We start from the raw sequence: 23,533 nt of genomic DNA on the forward strand, positions 1-23,533 counted from the left end.
ATAACTATTAGTTATATATATATATAAGTCCAGTTGCTTTCGATTTAACCTCCTTTGAAATACTATGACCTGGGCAAATGAGAATATGCACCGGCTTAACCTTCTGTTGATTGACTCATTTCTTTAGCTCAGAATTACAGTTACTCCCTGGAAAAAACATCCTGGTGACTGTGAACAATACACAGACACCAGCATCATCAGCTGATGAGGAGCTACTTCCTCTAAAGAAAATAGAAGTTAAACTGACCCCTTGACCTCACACCAACAACTGTCTGCAACAGCCTATTCACTCTGCCTACATTTCCCACAATGCACTGTAGCTGCAAATGCCAATTCTTCTTATTCTCCAAACCTGCCAACTCTGCGAAAATATTTTGAGTAGTGTCATGCGGCTTTTTTTTGCAGGCTTTCATAACTACTTTGCACATGGTAATTTTATATTCAATTGGAAAAATTATATGATATACACATATGTAAAATGTAGGCCTTTGTAGCTGGAGGTTTAGCTGAATTATTATCTGAAGCTCACTAGTGGCTAATGTCCACACCACACACACACGCACACACACTGAGCAAAATGCATAATGTGGCATTTTTGAGGGTCGGAGGAACTTCTGGGGGCCATGGACCCTATTCTTTTTATCTGGTCTGCTGTCCTGTCTGTATCCCCATCATCAGTTACCATAATTAACATGGCACAGTGGTAAACTTTCTGCAAAATGAGAACTGTTGGCTACATGTTCAAACTCAAGAGGCAATCAAATCCCTCCTTATATAGTCTGTGCAGTCTACTCAATCTGCAATAGCTTCCTTCCCTTAAAATACTCCCAGAGTGGAGAATAAGAAAGTACATTTACTCAAATAAAAACATACTGTTCTTGAGTATAAATTTGAGGTAGGCCTACTTGTACTTTACTTGAATATTTCCATTTTAAGCATTTTATTTATGTTTTCACTAATTTATTAAAGATATAACTCTTAATGTAGTCAGTTTGCACACAAAATGTTTACTCTTGCGCGCAAACTGCCAATACTTATGTATGATTTTGTACTTATTCAAGATTTTGTGGCAGGGCTTTTTCTTGTTAGGGCGCCTATAACACCCTAGGTTCGGCAGACTCATTATTCTCTGCTATTTTCCGCTTGATAATTAGTTGAAGCTGCTACGCCACGCTGCTGCATCATATGACATCAGTCCTGCATGTGCACATTTGAACTCACAGGTGTCAGCAGCTTTTTGCGTAGTTTAGAGAGGCGAATCGTACCAGCGCATTTTGATGACAAATTGCGTACAGGTTCGCAGGTCTGTGATTCCCTAAAATGTCCAATTTACCATCAACAAAAGCAGAAAATATTCACATATGATTTTTCCTTTTGCTTCAAAATGAATCAATGATCAACATGTTGTCAATCAATATATATTAATTAATCACTTAGTTTTTCATTAGGGACCTGAAAATAGAAAATGAGCTGAGTAACATTTAAAGTTAACCAGCATGTACAACTATTGAGTCAGCTGCTCATCGTTGCACATTGTGCCTACAGTTCCCACAATGCACTGCTGTGTTCGGAGGCCTAGAGACCAGGGATTAAAGAGAAGCAAAGAGCTCAGAGTTACATTGACACCAGGCTCGAGACGTCTTTACAAACAAGTACTTGATGATACTGAAAGGATCAGTCTCATGGTTGTCATGGCATCTACAGCACCATGACGACAGAGGAAACTGCTGATGAAGTTCACTAGATGTGATCAAAAGCTCCAGATCGGACCATAAACGGATGTTTTTTTGTGGCGTACCTGTGATGTTGTCGTCGTGTACGTGTGAAGAGTGAGGTGCAGCTCATTTTGTCCAAACATCATTTTGGTCACATAGCATCTTTAATACCACCATTATAATAATTAGGATATCAAAAGTATCGAGTATACATACATCATTTGCATTGCGGTACACAAATCTGAGCTGATTTATGTTTTTATATCTTTCATTCGTTGTTCTCAGGATCAACTTTTATTGTCTCGACATTGTGCTGATACATTGAATCATCCTGAAGAACTTGACGCTATTTCAGGAAGGAGAACATTTAATTGGACATGTATTGTTAAGTAATATAAAAAGTTTTTTTGATATTTCCAAATGTAACTTGAATCCTATAGTCTACTACTTTCCAATACCAATAATCAAGAATCTTGATATAAGCCAAACTAGAGTCCATGTCACCAAAATCAAAGTACTTCAGGTAGGTTTCTTCACCTACTGTGGTCTTGATATTCTGTAGTTTTCTTCTCTTTTTTTGCAGTAAAGTTCTTGAAGCTGTGGGAACAGTCTCTTGAAGCCATGCCTGTTTTTGTAACAGTCCCAGTAAATGGATTCTCAGGAGTCTGAAGATGTGTGTTTTAATGTGAGTGTGTGTCGTCGTTGTCTTTTTTTTTTTTCAGGTGTTATGTATGGATGAATGTGTGTGTGTGTGTGTTGGTTGAGGAAAGCCGAGGGGTCAAAACGGTGAAAACGCCTCTCTTCCTCTCTCCTCCTCCTCCACCACCACCTTCACGGTCTCAGTCTGTTGCTGCCTGTCAGACGCTGGTGATGGAGGCCAGGCAGTTCGATGACTTCTGGAGTTTCTCAGGCTGCGTGGTGGGGGGCTCTGGGATGGCGCGAAAGCTGAATGGCAGTCCGATACCACTGGTGCCAATGTGGCCTGGGCTCAGCGCTGGATTCTGCCGTCTATTGCTTTCCACAATGCTGGATGTGTTGGATGCAAGGCTTTCACGTGTCCTGCGAGAAAAAAGAGTCAACATCAGTTCAGACATCTAGGTTTCGGGAATAAAACCTGTGATTAGAATAGCAAATATTTTTTCAAAAATTTCAGAAAGTGGTGCTTGGCAAGAAGGAGGAACACTACTAAAACACAATTAAAAGTAATTTAAAACTTATTTTGACTGAGCAAAGCAAATATTTTTTCCTGAGATAAATAAAAACGAGCTAAGAGGGGGCGGTGTTTAGCTCAGTTGGTAGAGCACCCGCCCCCATGTGTTGAGGCTATAGTCCTCACTGCAGACGACCCCGGTTCGAATCCTGCGACGAGCGGCCCTATCCTGCGTGTCATCCCCCCCTCTCTGCCTCCCATTTCCTGTCTCTCTCTCAACTCTCCTATACATTAAAGCCATTAAAGCCCCAAAAAATATACTTAAAAAAAAAAGAAGAAACGAGCTAAGAGAAGAGGCAGCACAAAATATGTTTTTTCTTTTAGATTACTCACATTGAAAGCTCATAAAAATTAGATAAAAATAGATTAAAGCAAGTTTCTTAAAGCAGAAGTAAGCGATCCGGTCGTTTTGGCTAACTTCTTGTCAGCCGATGGAGTTAGCAGTCCCCGCCCTCGTCCCTACGTCCCTACGTCACCACATTCACGCGCATCCCTTGGCTGCACACACAGAGAGGACCGCCCCTTTATGCCGTTCTCTCTCCTCATTGGATAAAGGTTGTAGGATACAAGGAAAGTTTTCTCCTCGGCTTACAGCAGAGCAGAGTGACTGACAGACCCGTGTTTCAGACCAAACACTCTATGTAAGTGATTGCTGTCGGAAGATATAACTATTTAAGACTTATATTAACACAAACATTCCGCTTACTAACCTGGAATAACAACATTTTTACCACTTCAAGATACTGTGGACAGATTCTGAACATCACATTGGTATATTTCCACATCCAGCAGTTACAGAGCAGAACATAATCATTCATTTGGAGTCATGTGTCTGACCACAAGGTGAATTTAATTCTCTCTCTTTTTGCTCTATTTTTGGTCACTACAACCTCCTGAGGGAAATATCTGTCAGACCTCTTTTGCACTGCGTTCCTGTTTCACTAAAGGAGAAGAAATATCTTGCCAGTACTTTTCTCTGGTAAGCAGGAGTTCATATGTACCTTACTTTCCCCCTCTTTCATTCTGGTCTAGTTTTCCTAGGTTTATCACAGTTAGTTTTATCAAGATTCAGTTCAATTTTGAATTTTAACTTTATTTGGATTGTGCCAAATCATATAACATATATTATCTCAGGGCACTTAAGGTCAAGATCCTATTTTATTCTAGAGAGAGACCCAGTTCTTACAAAGACAGGGGTATATTGAGGAGAAAAAAAGATATAGAAAGCACAAAACAAAATAAGAAAAAGTCGCTAATGAGATTTTACATCAACGTCATTTACGTCATTCCAGTCCGACCAACCATGAGAATCAGTGCAAATTAATCAATTGGTTGTATGCTGGTTTAATGTTTAGCATCATGAATCTGGTGGTTATGAAATGTTTGTAATGAAAGCCGTCAGAATCTGTGAACCACATTGTGAGGGCAACACTTTCATTTACATACATACAGCCTTAGGTGTGTGCTTTACACAAATCACAATCCAGGATGGAGCCTGGTGCGATGGGGTGTGAGTGTTAAAAAAAAGAACTGCTGCTGAACACCTCTGACAGAAAACAACAAACTATGTGAGATGGACTATGCAGCAGTCTGAACTGGACGGTTGTTAAAGCAGGAAGCTGATACGACTTCAGCACGAGAAGAGTGGACAGGAAACGTGTGAGCAGGTGGAGGGTGACATGTAAAAAAGGTCGCTGGGTGGAGTTGAACCGTGGACGCTGTAACACGCTTCCTACCCACTGGGCACAAGGACGCCTTGATTGACCAATTAATATTTCATAAAAATGGCACAACAGGAGAGAACAGCAATGACATCCAGATGTACAATTCTGCCTATTCATTGTCCACATCTGGACTGTGCTCCATAAGACATCAGTATAAACATACATGATTATTAATTGGAACCAATTTCACAAAGATGTTTCATTACTGGTCTGTGGTGCTGGTTCAGTCTTCCTGAACCCAGATTAGTCTGATTACACAAAAATAAAGACTGACTCATTTTAGGACCAAAGAAAAATTTGACACCTTAGCCCCAGGCTAGCTCAGACTTAAGACCAACGTTACCACAGTAACCATCAACACCTGGGCTGTGAAGCACCAAACAACCAAAAAAAAAAAAGGAAAACATGGCTCATAATTTGTGGTTTGCTAACAATGTTACAGAGAGAGACATGAGGAAAAGAGGGAAACGATTAAGAGTTTTTTTGGAAACCCCAGCCATTCTTTTTTTCAAATCACATTTTTCCTCTTATTGTTTCCCTCTCAGTTGAATTACTCGTGTAAAACGTCCCTGTAACTGTTAAATTCTTCCTTAAGAGAAGCAGCTCAGCAGTTGGACGCCAATCAACACTCAGTCAATGTTGAAAAAAGTCTGACTTTACCTAGAATTCATTGTAGCACAGTCCAGCTTAAAGGGACAGTTCAACATTTTGGCAACGTTACGAGACGCAGTTGTTTTCGAGGTAAATTCATGCAAAACCGCTGATGCACATTCCTATCGGGGGCAGTTTTTCAGCAAGCAGTCTCTGTATTTACCTCGAAAACAACTCTGTCTTGTAACGTTCCATTATTATCTCATAGCGTGGTGAATGTGCAGGTCACAATTTGTCCACCAGAGCATTTCAGAGTTGTTGGATTGTGTATTTGATGAGTTTGATGAGGGAAACCAAGAAATCCCATGAGCCTCCGTAGCGTAGCTCTGAGCAGCTTGCCGCTCTGCTCCGCCGTTCTAAAAACAGCTTGCACCGACAGTTAAAGGTAATGAACCTACTCCTAAAACTATAGGGAGCAATGGGCCAATTTGCCAAAATGTTGAACTATCCCTTTAAGTCAAGAACTAAACCACTTTGTGTAATGGATGGATTTAGTAGTCAATCTGAAGTCTCACTATTTGTTATATAAAGGCCACAGTCAAACTCCATCTGGGTAAAAACTGGCCCCTGAATTATACCATAACTACAAAAACCAAACCAGCCTATCTTTATCCTTGTTTATGACAGTTGAGTCAGTTTGGATCTATCACCAGTAAACACATTTGGAAGAATGCGGGTTAACAGGTGGATAAAACATTACATTATCACAAGGAAAATAAGATTGTTTGGCGTTTCGGTCTTCACAGTTACTATTCATTAACCTATGAAGTGCAAGAAAGGGCTCTACAAAGACTACATGTACTGTATCAGCAAAGAGCATAATCTGGTCCTACTGTGCTCTGATGACCTATCCAAGACACGCTATAGGTTGCAGTTTTGTGTAATATACAGGTCATTTTACGCCACATACCTGGGGGAGTTGAATCCGCTGTCCACTGTGACACTGCTGCTGTCCATGCTGTCCAAACGGGCAGAGTGGGCCGACTTCTGGCTGCTGCTGTTCTCCGTCTCCTTGGGGCTGAGTAAGGTCAGGTTGGTCTCCAGTTTCCGCTGCAGATCGTGGTCCTTCTCCCGCTCCAGGAGCCACTGCATGGTTCCCTCCCCGCCACCACCGCCGCCGCCGCCGCCACCGCCGCCTCCACCTCCACCACCGTTACCACCCCCTTCCCCGTGGTCTTTGTTGTCCTCTGTTGTCGCCAACTCTTTGTGCGAGTCCTCCTCTGCCTCTTCCTCTTCCTCGTCGTCTGATACATTATAATAGTCAAAGGAGGCGGAGGGGACTGTTGGCTCTAAGCAGCCCTGTAAAACTGCAGGTGACGCTGAGGAAGTGGCTGAATTGGAAGGCTGCTGGGGCTCAGGATTGTCTAGGGCCTCTGTTGATTTGGCATGTGAGGCTTTCCGCAATGTGCCGGACTTGGTGTAGCTGCTGTCCACGTAGCCTGTGGACAAGGCATTGTGTGGAGGTTTGAACAAAGTGTCCTTGCTGAAGATCTCTTTCCTCTTGATCACCATACTACTACCGCCTCCTCCTCCTCCTCCTCCTCCTCCCCCTCCTCCTCCTCCTCCTCCGGGATCTACATTGTGTTGGTGCGGCGTCAAACGGGCATTTTGCGCCGGCTCTGGCGTCTGGCTCGGTGTCAGTCGCACCGAGCCATTCTGTCCCTTTGCTGCCGACAAATCCTCTTTGTACTCCATCGTGTGCGGAGAGGTGAGGTGAGGCGTTTGGCGGTCAGCCGGAGAGCCCTTTCGGAGTCCCCCTGATGAGGTTAATGTGTCATATTCTGATTTTGCCTGAGGCGAAGGGGCAGTTAGGATTGTTTCATTTGACGTATTGCACTGGAAGTACTCATCTGTTGAGGGCTTAGGAGAAAGTCCCATTAGCTCATTGTACGTTGGCAAGCTGTCTCTGCTCTTGTTCCTCTCCATCGTACTCCGGATCCTCGACTCGTCCAAACTCCCTTTCCCCAAATCAGGCACATTGAAATCAGAGTGGAACTTAGCAGCAGAGAACATAATCCTTGAGTAGTGGGAGGACTTCTGCGTGGCCCGCAGGGTGCCGTCGTCCGTGTAGTAATGACTACGCTCCTCCAGACTGGGCTCGAACTCTTCCGGCGCACCCAGCGACAGGCCCTTGAGGGAGTTGTCCATGGACCGAGATCGCTCCTTCGCCTGATCGGACCTCTCGTGCCGCGACTTCCTGTCCTGATTGTGACTGTGACTCCGCTGCACTCTGGACTGACATGTTCCACGCGACGGCTCGGGGAAGGGCATCTCTGTCCGTCGCTTGGCCAGCTCCCCGGACACGTCCCACTCGGGGGTGACGGGGCAGGACGATTCGGTGATGTTGGGGTTGCTGTGGACCAGGTACGTCGCGCCTCCGCTCCGCCGGCGCTCCAACGTGTACATGGCCTCCCGCGGCGAGCGAACTAACGAGTGGCTGAAGAAGCGGTAATCTCTTTCCATGAACACCAGGTCCCAATTCGAGCCCTCGGACGGGTCTCCCCTCGAGGTCCGGGGTTTACTGTGAGATCGAGACTTACCGTGTAGGGCCCTCCTGTGGCCCCTCCCCCTCCTGCTGCGCGCGCTGTGCTGGGCCGAAGACGACGCCTTGTTCTTCTGCGTACGCTCCTCCTCCAGCCTCTTCATCACGGCCGTGTGCCTCGCCACGTTCTCCACCGTCAGGTCGGGGTTGATTCGGCGGATAATCTCCATCTCCACCTCGCGGGGAATGGGCGTCGTCGGCACATCCTCGTCGCGAAGAGGCCACTCCTCTGGGGGGAACTGGGCGGAGAACGTGGCCAGCTGCCGCATTTTGTCCTTCTTGAAGCTCAGCCTGAAGAGCCTGAGGCCGAACCTTTTGGATTGTTTCTCGCCGCTTCCGTTGCCACCACTTCCCTCTTTCTTTTTGGTCAGAGTGTCAGTTTTATAAGGGAAAGAAGTGATGCTTTTGCTCTTATCGGCCGGTTCGGCTTGAGGCGGAGTTTGCTGTTGCTGGACGGGAGGGGTGGTGGGAAGCGGGGGGTAAGGGTATGAAGGCGGTTCTCCTCGGTGCTCCTTGGCCGACGTGTTCGGTGGAGGTTCCCCGCCGTGGTGATCCTTGGGTGGCTTGCTTTGATAGGAATCTCCCCTGTGCTCCTTTGGTGACTTACTCTGGAGTGCAGAGGCGTGAAGTCTGGAGGGGTCTTCTCGATAGGAATTGTATGAGTCACTGTGATTCTTGCGAGGAGGCCTCTCTCTTAAGCAGCCCGGTGTGGATGGTGTAACGTTGCCAGACTGAGGCGGCGAAGTGCATTGTTGAGGTTGCTGCTGCTGCTGCTGCTGCTGCTGCTGCTGTTGCGATTGTTGTTGTTGTTGTTGTTGTTGCGGTTGTTGCTGTTGTTGTTGTTGTTGTTGTTGTTGCGGTTGGCGCTCTTGCAGCCGGTCGTCCAGGTGATACCACTTGTTGTTGGATCTGATGAGGGAGGGAGTGATAAAGTAGGTCTGTGGAGTGACGATGAAGTAGCCCTCTGGAGTCGGGTAGATCTTCCTCTCTCGCACCAGCATGTTCAGGGTATGTCGCAGAACCTCTGAGCTGGGTGTAGGCACGCCTGCAAGAGACACATTAGACTTTAACGCACAGATTCATATAGCCTACTCATTTCAAATCCATGTGATTTATATTAACAGTTTAAACACAGGACATTCAGAACATTTTGTTGCTCCCTTGGAAAAAAAAAGGGGATTAAAAAAAATGGACAGGTTATAATTTTAGAGATTTCTCTACCCTGTTAAAATGCTCAGGTCATTCATGTAAAATTAACATCCAATAATGCTCTGATGATCAGATAATCCATCTCAAACCTATTATCTGTCACATCTCTTTAGGACAAACTGTTTTTACCAACTGTATGACAGTATCACAAACTGTATTTGTTGTAAATAAAAACATTTTAATTGAGGTCATATGATGCCAACACTGAGTCCAATTGTCAAACCAAAGCTGCCACATTTATTTGAATTTACCAGTCCAATATGGAAATATATCTCACATTTATTTTTATTTAAACCTTTATTTTAACTCGTTGGTCACTGAGGTTTCCCTCATTTACAGGGACGACGAGTTTACAAGCAGCAGCAGAACATAAATACAATTACATCGAATAACAGTTACACATGCTACATTATAAGATAACTTTATTGTTGTCACCGTCTAATAAATAAATATGTATATAACTTACGTACTTATTTTCCTTGTACCTTTTCATATGTAATATCGTGTTGGAAATGCTGGGATCTCACTAACTAAAATGTTTGTTTTAAACAAAATTAGGCTGCACAGCATGACACAGATAAAACACCCTGGTGGGCACATCAGAGTTTCTTCACAGCTTTTTATTTGAATATTCCCTTTTTTAATATTTGTATTAAAAATGGCCTTTTTATTCCCCCCCCTCCCATTCATAATCACTGTCTTGCAAGACCATGCGTTGCCTTGACATTACATCACCCCTGTGTAATTTCTTTTTTTTTTTTTTTACACATAAATGATGCAACCTATAAGTTCACCCCCTTTCAACTCTGATATTGTAATTGTAAATTGTAAATTTGTCGAGCATACTCTCAATTACACACCGAATGTGGCCATGTGGTGGTTTAACTGTGCTCTTCTTACACCTATTATTTAATATAATAAAATATTGTTTATGTTCAAATGGTTAAAAGACAGGACATGAATATTTTCAAATGGTTAAAAGACAGGACATGAATATTTTCAATATGTGAAGACAGGAAAAACAGACTATACTTATTTAATCAACATATCAGTGATTTTTCAGACTCTAATATGGAGCCAGAATCTTTGCCTGAGAAGTGACAAAATGATTGTCAATGGAGTTGCCAGTTCATTTTCTATCGATAACTGGTTCATTAACTTATCATTTCAGCTTTATTCCTGCTGAAACATTAAGATGCTGAAATATCTCAATTCTTCATTAATCTCCGAAATATGCCAGGAGCCCATTAAATGAGCTCAATAGATATTTAAAGGCTACATAGAGCTTTACTTTGCTCCATAAATCTGGCCTCTACAGTGTGAAATGTAAGTGGTTGAATCTTTTGTAGAGGAAGACGAACAAGAAGCCGGTGACGGGCGACAAGCCGAGGTACAACACACAACAAATTACAGTTTCTACTGAGGATCAAATACATATATCCCATAATATATTCAAAGGACAGTTTCCGCATGCTTTAGTGCTGCCCCCACTTCAGTGACAAGGTAAGAGGACCGTACCTGGGAAGCTGGCAGTGAGGTGCTCCACCAGAGCCTCCTGGTTGACAGGCTTGTGGGCAGAGTTCATAGCAGAGATGGCCAGGCACAAGATCTCCCCCAGCGGGATGAACTGTGACTGGCTGATGGGTGACATACTGATCGGAGACACGTCACCTAGAGGAGGAGGAGGAGGAAGAAGAGAAGAAGGAGGAGGAGGAGGAGGCACAAGCACAACTGTTAGATCATGAATGAACAGCAGGCGCAGCGTGTGAAGCTATGATGTAATGGTCAAACAGCAGCAGTTTGCATGCTGCCTGGATTGGCTCCACCCCTCCTCTCTCTGTGCCTCCTTAGCCACTCATTCCTCCTGTTTCTCGTAGGTTAGCAAAACGAGGCAGCTGCAGCAGCAGCAGCAGCAGCAGCAGAGGCAGAGGCAGCATCATCCGTAGCGTGAGATCACCTGAATCTTTGCCACCTCCTATCCTATCCGATTCCCATCGTCTGACAAAACAGGAAAGGAAGCTCCTCCTCCCCATCCCTTTAGCGAGTCGACGTATTTGAAATGTGACAAAATACAACCGACTTCAGCGCCACATTCAGAGCTTACACACAGAAATTCTCTGTTGCCTTTGTTGAATTAAGCTGGCTTTGCTGTCAGCAGTAGTGAGTAGTGAGATCATCCTACAACCAGCCGGCCCGGCTTCAAGCCCCTCTGAGAGCAAACATCTGCCCTACTGAAAGGTTGTAAAGCGACACACAGAATCCGCCGCTGCAGCATCTGTGCTGTACTGACCCTCTGCTCTGACCTAAATCTGGTAATCGATAGAGAATCACACCACACGACGTAGGCGCTGTAACATCCAATATCCCATTTATCCCAGATTCATGATCTGTCAATAATAATAATTCACAACAATCTAATCATGTTTACTAAGATTCATGGCTATTTCACAGATTTGATTTTGCCAGATTGATGGACAGTTTTTAAAGTTTCCTTGTCCATTAAATGAATGCCCACAGCTCTTGTTACCTGTGCTGTGTGTGCAGGGCCCGGCCTCCTCACCGCACTCTGCTGAATGGTCAGTTAAGCAACACGATGACGTTATCTCTGCTTAGTATCACAGCCCCTCCAGCTTTATGTGGCTTTACAAAGCTTTACCCAGTTTCTTGTAAACACGAGAAAAGCCGGATCTGCCAGAGAATCCGTGCAAAAGAAAAACACCCTGTCTTCTGCTGTTAAAGTGTGTGTGTGTTTGTGTGTTTTTTTTCTTTTTTGGAGTATAAAAAAATCTTCATGGAGTGTGGGAATGAGGTTGCTGTGTTTATGTTTCGCATCTTACAATAAAGCAAGAAAGAAAGGCAGGTCAAAAATATTTATAATACCCAGGGCTGAAAGGAGCACGTTTTCATATCATGACGTGAAGAACAGATCATATGACCCTAAAACCCTTTTACAATCTCAAACACAAAACATGGATTTGTCACGAAAATATGCTGCCAAGGCGAAGCAATCCTTTATCCTTTATACCAAACATTTGAGAATGAGGGAAAATATTATACCTGATTTTAAATAGTAGGCCTACACAGTTGGCTAACATACATCTCTGCATAGTGTTTTGCTGTTGCTTTGATAACCTATTATTTTAAATACGAATCAGAGTGATGAAACAAATGGGAGAATGAGTCCTGAAGTGAGAAAGTTACAGAGATCTGCACCCACTGAGGTAGAGCTGAATGAATTTTGAAACAACACAGCATTAAGATTACACACACACACACACAGTGGGAAAAGTTAGCAGCATTTCTGACTTGAAAACTCTTTGAACTCTGCCCCCCCCCCCTCCCCTCCCTTCCTTTTAAAAATCAAAACCGTGTCTTTGCAAAACTCTGCGTAGAGAGAGGGTGGAGCTTAAGTCCTGGTGGTGGGAGTGGGAGTGTCTGACTGACTTGACTCACCTGGCGCACGATAACTTGGTGGGGACGGAGAGAAATGAGGAGGAGGAGGGGGAGGAAGATGCTGCTGCTTCTGCACACCACGGATGTCTTTCTCGCTACGGGAGAGGTTGTGCTCCAGCGGCCGCTCGGCGAGCTCCGAGCTGGGCCAGGCCCGCCGCACGTTGCTGCTGCTGCTGCGGTTCTTCTTCATCGTGACCCCCTTTTTTTTTTTTTTTTTTTACCAGGTGGGGGCTGCTGGGGTAAGGTATAGGGGTGGAATGGGGGAGGAAGGAAGGAAGGGAGGGAGGGGGGTAGGAAGGAGGGGAAAGGGGGGGGGAGGGAGGGAAGGGAGGGATGTGCAGGGGGAGGTCGACCAACCTCAGGCTCAGTGCCTCCCCCGCATCAGTAAGAAGGTCCCGCTAGAGCGATCACACACCAGACATGGCAGGAAGGAACCAGTGTGCACCTTCACACACATACACACGTCTCATTTACATCCACGGGCAAGCTACAAACGACTGTGTTCACGCTGTGGGTGGTGGTTGTCATCGGCTGCTGGGCTCTCCCAGGCTGATCTGGAGCGGTGGTGGTGGCAGCGGCGGCGGCAGAGGTGCAGGTGATTGCGCGAGGCATCACCCTTTCATCGGCATCAGTCCCAGCCACCATTTGTAGCATCCCCATTTGCATGCGTAGGGAGGCACATTACGTAGCCGCTCTGATGTGGGAGGAGGGAGCAGGAGGAGAGAGGAGGTGGTGGTGGTGGTGGTGGTGGTGGTGGTGGGGGGGCACGGGTAGAGATGAGGGAAATGGGGCATTGGAAGCAAGGAGGATGGAGAGGAGAGATTTCAGTGGAGGGGTTTTTGAGGATCCGCTTGTTCCTTTTAGAGGGAGAAGGGACCAGGGGAAGGAAGGAAGGAAGGAAGGAAGGGAGGAAAGGGAGGGAGGGGATGGATGGATGGATGGATGGATGGTCAAAGATTCAAAGCTTTAAGAGGCCCAGTCTTCGACAATAGCTCAATTCACCACAGGAGTGCTCGGCCGATCCCCGGAAAACAAAAGAGCCCACTTGAAAAAAAATAAAAAAGAGAAATAAAAGCTCCATTCACCCTAATGGGCAGTGAAACCTCAATAGTATGCCGAGCACCGGAGACGCCACGTTCACCTCCATCTTTATCCGATCAAGCACAAGAAGAAGAAGAAGACCCCATCGTCCTTTCGACAACAGCACACCAGGAGAGGGTGGGGAGAAAAAAATGGAGAGCATAGAAATAAATAAATAAATTCAAGAATAGATATCCACCGTTTCCCGCAATCCAACGGAAGAGGCTCCAGAGCCGATCGCCGTAGCATCCATTCATTAACGGAGGGGGGGTGGGTGGCGGTGGCGGTGGGTGAGGAGGGGGTGGAGGGGGGGGATGCAAACTCCAGTGAACGGCAAATCTCTTTCAACGCTAATGCTGCAGCTGCTCCCAGCACCTCCAGGAAGGGTGTGTGAGTATGTGTGCGTGTGTGTATATGTGTGTGTGTGTGTGTGTGTGTGTGCGTACGTGTATGTATGTGTGTGTCTGTATGTGTGTGTGTGAGAGAGAGAGAGAAAGAGAGAGAGAGATGGAGAGGGAGAGAGAGAGAGAGTGTGTATGCGCGCATCCGCCTGCTGCGCGCGATTCTGCGTGAGCATGCATGCGTCTGTGTCTGGGTGATTGAGGCTGAGGGGAGGGGAGGAGGGGAGGAGGGGAGGGGGGTGTGTGTGCATGAGAGAGAGAGAGAGAGAGAGAGAGAGAGAGAGAGAGAGAGAGGACATACATAAGGCAGAGAGGAGAGCAAATATCAACAGCTTGAAACACACACACAGATAAAAAAAGATTTTAAATTCTCTGGCCCTAAGGTGATGTCAAAGGAATGGAAAGAGCTCCATCCTCCCCCTCCTCCCCCTTTCTTACCCCCCCCCCCCCCATGTATCACTAGCTCTGCTCTTGAAGGATGATGATGGGGGGGCGGGGGGACTTAAACCACCATCCTACCTCTTTTTTCATGACTCCAAGACCAAAATCTAAAGACTTGACAGAGCCACAACCAGGAGGGACGTCACGTCATTGTGATGGTGCTGATTTGTGCCTCCTTCTCCCTCCCTCCCTCTCTCTCTCTCCTTCTCTTCAGAGCGTCCCCCCACCGGTTGATTCACTAAACTAAACTGTTGTTGTGGGACAAACAGCTGAACTCCCGGAGCATCACCTTAATCACGTCCAAGAGTGGCAGCTCCTGCTCGCTGCTGCAGACTCCTGCTGACTCACATGTGCCGAGTGTGAATGGACAGTTTGTGTGTGTGTGTTTGAGTGTGTTTGTGTGTCTGTGTGTGTGTTTGGGGAGGGGTGGGGGGGCAGAATAAGGAGCAAAGTGAGAGGGCAGGACAGGGCATGGGTGGAGGAGTGGGTGGGGTGGAGTGGCGTGGCGTGGCGTGGCGTGGTGTGGGGGGGGCAGTGTCACAACCAATCTGCTCCAGTTCACTGATACCAAAGAGGAAGGGAAGAGAAGGGAGGGAAGGAGGGGTGAGGAGGAGGAGGAGGAGGGAGAGCAACACCAAGCCAGCCATTTTATTTCTCAGTAGTGCTGCAACAGCCTTTGTTGCCATGACGACGCAAGCCGATGATCTCATAGCTGTTACCTTTGAGTGCTGGTCCCTTAAAGAGCCAGTTACTCAAGATAGATAGATAGATAGATAGATAGATAGATAGATAGATAGATAGATGGATAGATGGATAGATAGAAAGCAGACAGACGGCACACAGACGAGGCACTGACTGTCTTGTTACACAGACACAAAATACTCCTGCAACGCTCGCTGCTGCAAAATGTAATCCGTCAACACACAAAACAGCCTCATAGATTGAGATAGTCCAAAAGGCATTAAAAAAATATTACATCCATCTATGGGTAGTGAATATAAGGATTTCAATTCTTGCTAAAAAAAATATCATCCTGGTTACTCCAAATGTGCAAATTTTCAATTATTGCTGGAGTAATTGGTGAATTCATTGAAAAATCGATCAACTGAAACTACTTTAATAACAGATTCAGTATTTCAATCATCTGTGAACTAAATGTCTGTGAGATTAGGAATGCTATGCTCTTCAGATTAAAAGCAGCAATCCAAAGACATCACTTTGAGCTATGGGACTTATATTTTCCACCATCAATCTGACATGTTGCAGGCAAAAACATAAAATCAATTATTTGAGTAAAAAGTTCAGCACTTTACTTTGAAAATGAAAATAATTTGTTCGCCGCAGCCCTACAGGAGATTAAAGCGATTTATTATTAATGTGCACCATCATAGATTTACCAAGCGTCATGGTCTTAGAGTCCATGACCTAGTTAAAAATGAGACTAAGAGTGTTCAGCCGCGTGCTAGCAGCTCCCCGAAGCTCTACTTAGCCACAGCTGTGCAACGAGCTAAACGCTAACATGGATAATGTTGACAATGTTGTTTTGTGTGTTAGCAAGCTAATATCTGCTAAGTTAGGTCAAATCAAGACAGTTTTTTTTTATTTAACTATAAAAGCACCAATTCACAGCTGAAGAAATTGCAAGGCACATTTCAAACAGAGCAGGCCTAGATCTCCTGTTCATATCAGTATTTATATAGAGACCCAACATTTCCCACCATGAGCAAACACTCACTTCCCATTTACACCTGCATTAACATGTGTTTTCATTGATCGGATTGCAATCGGATAGTGCTTGACCACATGAAGTACAGGTGTAAACGCACCCAAGACACTTTGACCTCTGAAGGTGGTCAGGGACCCATTGTGACCACAAGGGTAATGCGTCCTGTACGTTTTTTCTTTTTTAATTTACCCACGCAAATACATGATGGGATCTCAATCGGATCTCATTGTGGACACTGGTGATGCATATTAATGCCAGGTGTAAATGCTAGTATCCGGTCAAATTGTATCCAGATACGGTTTGAGAGACAGTGGCAGGAAAAAACCTTGAGCAGATCCAAACTCAGGGCGGGCGGGGCCATCTGCCTCAACCGGTTGGGTTGGAGTAGAAGAGACAGCAAGAGATAGAAATAAAGTAGAGAGAGAGAGAGATAACAGAGAAAACAACCACAATGAAATAATATAATGTTGTTAATAATGGTAGCAGTAGAAGCAACAACATTAACAATAATATTAAAGGTAACTGTATTTCTCCAGGTGAAATAAGTCCTGATGCTATAATTATTATTAATTATAGCAGAATTCAGAAGCAGGTGAATGAAATGACGGAGGATCTCTAAAAGTTAGTAAGGTTCATCCTCAGGTGATCATGAATTAACTGTTTATGAGCAGTCCAGCACTGTGCGACATTACAACCTCAACCATCCGTGATCCAACCACCGGCTGCATCGCCAGCCTCAACCTGCAGCCAATCCCACCCACAGGGCCGATACATAGAGACAAACAACTTCACATGCTCACGGTCACAACTATTTGCACTTTAGAGGTGCCAGTCCACACAATGTGTTCATATGTCTTTGGCCTGTGGGAGGAAGCCAGAGAACCCAAGCAAACACCACACAGACAGACCCCAGGCCTGGGGATCAAACCCACAACCTCCTTGCTACGAGGCAACAAACGATAACAAGCACACCTCTTTTTTTTTTAGTCCTGTCTTTAACCCAAACACAGAAGGAGACAAAAGCATTTTTCGCCACAGCAGCCAACATAACACATCCTGATCTGACATAAAGATATACAGCGACAAATCTCTCCGCTGCGTCAAACATTTCCCCCTATTCTCCGCCGGGACCCTCCCTTTCCTTCCAATGGAGGAGTGGGCTGTAGCAGGGAGTGCAGTGCAATAGTGTTTTCCTGAACAAATGCTCCACTTTTCCTTCCTTCGGAGCACACACTCCTCCTGGCCTATTGTTTATAGGCTGCTAACGGATACAAAGTCCCTCAGTTAATCAGATTGAATTGTCAGAATTAAAAAACACTTTGTTTCCACACAGCTGAAAATACACCACTTTTTGTGAAAATGTATTAATCCAGCTACTTTTTTTAGCTCTCGGCCCTAATCAAACATTCTCAGGCAGTTTGGTGGGTAATCTGGACTATGTGAAAATGTAGTTGTTAATGTGTGTAGTGGTCTCACATTTAAATGCACTTCAAAACAATAACATTGTCCCTGTAAAACTATAGTGACTGGTTTTTATTTTTAAATGACAAAGCTTTTAATCCTGTTTCCCTGCAGCCTTTAATCACCTTTTTTTTTTGTTTCTGGGGGAGCGTATCCATAAATATTTCAGATTCATTTGCCCAAAACATTATTAATAAAAGAAAATATCTTGTTATTTTGCAAGTGTGCACTGCTACAAATACTGAGCACAAATATATGGTGAGAATTTGTGTGAACTCTGTTTGAACTTGCCTCACAAGCTAACATCTCGACTCCACAGCTAAGAAAATGAGTCACCACAACTTGCAGCTCTCACTAGAAAATCAACACTGCACTGGATTTCATGGGGAATTAAAAACATGAGGATGTCTTGAAGCTGAAAAATAAATGAATAAATAAACAAAAAAATAAATAAATGCACTATAGTATTCTGACTTATATGGATGTTTATGGATGTGGGAGCTGTTTCAGGTGACCTCAAAGAGGCAAAAAGGTTTAAAGTTTAACTGCTGGTTGAATTCACATGAGTTTACTATTAGACTTGAGATGATGAGTGGTATCACAAACATCTCCTGACTGTTACAAGAGATTTCCAGGTTAATATCTCCTCTCCAAGATCATGGGCCTAGATGCATGTCATGAAAAACAATATCAGCATCTCATTTCCCATCTGCACAAAAAGAGCGCACCAGCTCTGTTGGTTTAGCTGTTATAGAGCATTATAGAGTGAGTCTGGTGAGTTATTAGCCATAAGACAAACATTCCTGAGCTTATCAGTGTTTGCGTCTGTAGTGTTGGTGAAGCTACATCACCTCCTCTTATGGGCAGACACACACACTCATCTATCTTTAAGATATACTTTGGACTATGGTAGAGGTAGACCTTGGGGTAAACAGGTATTGAACATTTCTACTGAAACCAATCATCAGCTCTAATGTGGGAATCTGATAGCATGCACAGAGCCACAGAAGAGTTTTAACATCCCACATATTTCATACACTTTCAAATTTAAGGAGAGCAGGTTGTGTTGACACAAATCCAAAGTGGCTTGTTAAAGAGGAACTATGCAGGGATTTTTACCAATACATTTTCACCTTAATTAAAAGGGTTCAGAGTAAATGTGATGGTAAAATAAATGATTTGTGATAAATTAACTGATTTGTAACCTGTAATCTCTTGTTTATGACAGATAAGACTACACAAATATAGACGTGGAAACATTGTATAACACTATCAACCACTCCATGTATTGCTTTCTCACTGGCTTTGTTAAAAACAAATGCACATGGCCGGGAGGAGGGTTAGCAAAACAGCGGAAAAGTGACTAGACCTGCATAGTTCCCCTTTAATATAAAAACACTGATTAGTGCAGCTTTAAATATACAACATGAAGTAACATGCAGGCGGTAGTGATAATATCCCTCCCTATAAAACACAGTGAAACCTTGCTAATTCCCTTTTGATCCTTTAAATTGCAGGACTAATGCGTTAAGTGAACTCTTACGATGTTGGACAGACATACTTTCATTTAGATGCAGTGTGTCAGTCAGCCTTATACAGTGACTCATGAACGAGGGCTGAAAACCTACGACTTCATCCTCCCTCCCCTCTGCTCCCTGATGGAACAGATGATCGAAACCAACGCTCTGTTGTGGGACAAACATGTATAAGATGATCTGCTACAGTATGCTGCAGGCATGAGAGAGCTGTGAGGGCAGTGTGATGGGTGCGATGGTTAAGACTTGCTGACACTTTCAAGTCGTCCTAACCTGTACCAGCACATACAATGAATTATTATCTTTGATGAGTATGAGTGTAGGAATGTTGAACGGCAGCAGGACTGGGCTTCAGTGCCGGCTCTTCTTTCTGAATGAGCGTACGCTAAAGCTCACATGACATGAAGTAGCTGAAGTTTATAAAGTGGGATGCTGCTTTTTTTTCTTCTCCCCCTCCTCAGACTAGCTTCTTCAACTGACTTCACGCAACCTGCCAGCAGAACTCAGACTCGTGGTGTCATATGAAAACCTCAGGCGAAAGTACTTAGCTCACAATTACAGTGAAGGAGCGTCATATTAGGTCCAATGCCAATCATCAGCATTTTGCCAGCAATTACAGAGGTGTGGACATCTGCATGAAACAACCATCAGAAGAAATCTGGATGTACATGAGAATGACTCCAGTGAGCTCTGAGCAAGCAGTGAGGTAAACAGAGTCCACGACGCATCAGTAGAGGTGAGGTCGGATCTGTGCATCGCTTAGCGACAGTGACTGATTTTTTAATCCCTTGGGTCACGTCCAGAAGTCTCAAGTCTTCATAAACAAACTGCAAGTCAGATGCAGGCAGTCTGTCAGGCCTCTGAGCACTGACCATCACAACACTGCAGCTTTCTATCACTTCCCCGATGAAGCTGTGTGACTGTTTTTGTATCACAGAACAACTCCTTTCACTTTCAATGAGACAAATAATTGTGAAGCTTCCTGCTGCTGCTTTGTTCAGTAGGCTATTCACTCTTAGTTACTCTATTGGTCTTTACATAGTGGAAAATTAAGACTGATCATAAAAATGTAAGTGTGAAGTCAGTACAAGTCAGTTGCAAGTAGGAAAACAAAATGCATATGAATATGGAGGGTATCAGCAGATTTCATGTTCAGGGGCCAAGATGTAAGATTAACTTTTGTACTCATAAATGTTTTTTAGTCAGTTTCCCTGACGGATCTGGCTTTCTGACATTTTAAAAGACAAATGTCCAGATTAAACAACAGATAAAACGTTGCTTCCAAATTTAAAGTCTCAGTGTCCTGTCTCTAAGACCCAACTACCTTCCCTGAGCTCAACAGAGATCCACGTGGAATACAGATTAGGTGGCATCATCACCCGCTGTTTTGTTGATGCCATTGAAACTTTGTCCAGAGTAGACAGATTAATAGTGTTGTAATAAATGCATGCAGCCTCATTGGGGGGGGGGACAAACACATACCCACCTATGCACTTGATGTCAAAGCCCCGCGGTGGTTTCAGTGTCCGCCTGGTCCAGCCGTTCCTGAGGACCTGGAGGTGAACCTCTTTGCCCTGGATCAGCAGCACATGCTCATCGATCCAGCCGAGGAAGAAGATCTCGGACAGCGCCTGCGTCAGCGCCTTGTTCCAGAAATGCTGCATGTTCACGGCTTTGAAGTTGGCGAAGACTTCGTAGCCGCTGTGATGCTGCAGGTTGTTGACGGAGGGCGACGCAGCGGTGGTGGTGGTGGCCGGTGGTGGTGATGACGACGGCGGCGGCGGTGGCAGTGACCGCTCTCCAACATCTCCTTCCCCGCCGCAAACCTGCTGCGACGACAGCACCAGAGCCAGAGAGTGCGGGGCGATCTGGAGCAACTTCTCCATGTTCTCCAAAGTTTATCCACATGGAGGTGGAGGAAAAAAACTTGCTGCTTTTCAACTGTACGACATTGTTTATACCGCGCAAAGGTTTTTTTTTTTTCTTCTTTTCTTTTTTTGTTTGTTTACGTCTATCCAAGATTGGCTAATAACCTTAGGCTATTTTGTAACATGTTTGCGGGGGGAAAAAAGAAAGTGCAAAGTAGAAACGAAAATGCAGCACGGCGTTGGAGAGAGAGAGAGAAGTGCGGGACACACAGGTGCGACATGTAAAACCCGGGGAAACCAGCAGCAACCTGACACGCCGTCCACTGCAGCCAACTATCTCCAAGTGTCAAACAGTATTAGGCCTATTTCCAGCGACAAAAGAGGCGAGGACTTGTGCTGCGTTCAGGTGTTACTCGTAAACTCCTATTTTCCACTTTGGAGATCTGCCAAAGTCAGCCCTTTTGTTGTCAAGGGTTGTGTGTTAACAATGCAAATGAATACAAAGCGCACAAGAAGTCTGGAAAGGGAAAAGGGGTTTGCTCAACACTCATTTGACTAATAAAAAATAGAAACACCTGTAGGCTATGATGCAATGCAACATCAACCAGGCTACACCTGTAAGTTTGCTGTTTCCCAAGGAGAGATTTGCCGCAATGTAAACTCACATAGATATATATATATAAAGTGTGGTAAAATGCATTAACATATAAAAAAAGATCTTTAAATATAAATATGAGCAGTTGTATTATTATGTAGGCCTAAATATATACTCTCCCACACAAGCACATGTAAAATAATGTACATCAGTGACAACCTCTGGTACACATCCAGCCATCATCACTGTATCCAATCATCAACAGTTCAAATAAGGACAGGCACTTTATCCATACATAGCACATTACTCACGCACATGCATTTCAAAGGGCTGTACACACTGTGTGACAGAAATAAATAAACAACAAGGGTGCCATTATCTCCCATCCCCCTTATACTGAAGTCTGATCGTGAGCTGCCTCATCCTGAGCATTTAACAGTCTGATGGCTACATACATTTTTCAGTTTCTGCTATTGTGAGGTTGCTTGTGCTGCAGATGCACTAAACATCATGTAATTTGAAATTCGTGTAGTTTTGTCCACTTCATTTACAAATATGGAGAAGCTGTTTGGTAAACATCTGACAGTATTGTGTAAAACAGCATAACACATTACGGTCCCACAACCTTGAGCCATTTGAACACAGTTCATTAAGATCTCCACCTGAAACAACTCATACCTGACATGCAGTTCACACTCAGATCCATTATTGATTATCATTTGCAACTATTTAGTTAATAACTAACCAAATTAGCAATAAAATGTGTTTTTAATCAAAGATGACACAATAATGTAATTTGTTTTTTGTTTTATTGCAGCTGTTCTTACTCTTTTATTATAGCACACTAGATATTTTGGGGGTTTGAATTAAAAAACAAGGCACAAATCAGGTGACTGTTGACAAATTGGCTGTTTGACTTGTATTTGGCCTCATGAAAACCAGTAGATAACAAGTCAGCCATGCACAACAAATGCAAACTCTGTTGCACCTATCTATTGGCACATTGCTACAGGTAGGTAACTGATAAATCATCCAAGAAAAGTAATATATGTAATCTTACCTTCAACCAACAGCAACTAACATCAGCAAGAAAAGACTTGATAACTGCAGACCTTATGCAGCCCTGAGTGTATATTCTTATAAACAGAGGTGAAGAAAATGGATGCATGTCATGCTTATAACAAGTGGTTTGGCATGAGATGGCAACTCTTAATTCAAAAAGGTATATTTTGTTGCATGCAGGTGTAGAAGGGAATAGAATATGAGAATATGAGAGTAGAATATGTTTTTTTGGGGGGGGGATTCAGAACATCCAACATGTAGGAAAGGACTCGTTGTTTGTGGAAGCAGGTTTAGGTGAAGTGCTTCAGTGCTGGCAGTGAAGGAATCTGAGGCCCAGTTTTATTTGGCCCTGGGCCTCAGGATCTGGTGGCCCAGTTCTTCACACCTCCAGGCATGCCAAATGCGGAGTAATCCTGCCTGTTTACACAAATAGACCCTTTGCAGCATTCGTAGAGGTTAAATTCTTGATGTGATACAGCATTAACAACATATTAGCACTTTAACTTTGGTATTGTATCAGTTGGTGATCTTTACAATGCAAAAAATCAGTGACAACAAAGTTTAGTGAAAGCTGGCCTTTAATCTTCTGGAAAAAAAACATCACACCAATCAGAGTGCAACTGCCACGAAACAGTGATATGCCAAAAAACAAAAACACAGTCACATTTGTGCTTTATCATAATTATATGCCCTACTGATGGTCACATAGAAAAGTCACTCAGTTTCATATCAGTTGATTAGAAATTATTTTGAAAAGAAATTGAAGCTTGTGACTTCCAAAGCAAAGCAAAAAGGCATCCCGTTCGCTGTTACATATTTTAAAAACCATAAAAAATACATGTACCACAGCTAAATATGAA

The 23,533-nt window shown here is 44.1% G+C and overlaps 1 protein-coding gene across 2 annotated transcripts; it reads right to left on the bottom strand.

Moving 5' to 3' along the window:
- Positions 1-1,860: 1,860 nt before the first annotated feature.
- stox2a (storkhead box 2a) lies at positions 1,861-21,379 on the bottom strand. Of its 2 annotated transcripts, none has more exons than XM_085782571.1 (4): positions 20,635-21,379; positions 10,570-10,722; positions 6,211-8,887; positions 1,861-2,774 (listed from the first exon to the last, which is right to left on the bottom strand). In XM_085782571.1, the coding sequence occupies exons 1-4, from the start codon at positions 21,032-21,034 to the stop codon at positions 2,573-2,575; spliced, it is 3,432 nt and encodes a 1,143-aa protein (XP_085638697.1). In that variant the 5' UTR covers positions 21,035-21,379; the 3' UTR covers positions 1,861-2,572. The 2 variants fall into 2 exon arrangements, with proteins under 2 accessions (XP_085638697.1, XP_085638707.1); XM_085782581.1 differs by lacking the exon at positions 20,635-21,379 and adding an exon at positions 12,505-14,191.
- Between the last annotated feature and the right edge of the window lie 2,154 nt (positions 21,380-23,533).

The sequence above is a fragment of the Trachurus japonicus genome, chromosome 1 (assembly GCF_045865225.1).
Source record: "Trachurus japonicus isolate A0001 chromosome 1, Traja_1.0".
Classification (NCBI taxonomy): Eukaryota; Metazoa; Chordata; class Actinopteri; order Carangiformes; family Carangidae; genus Trachurus; species Trachurus japonicus.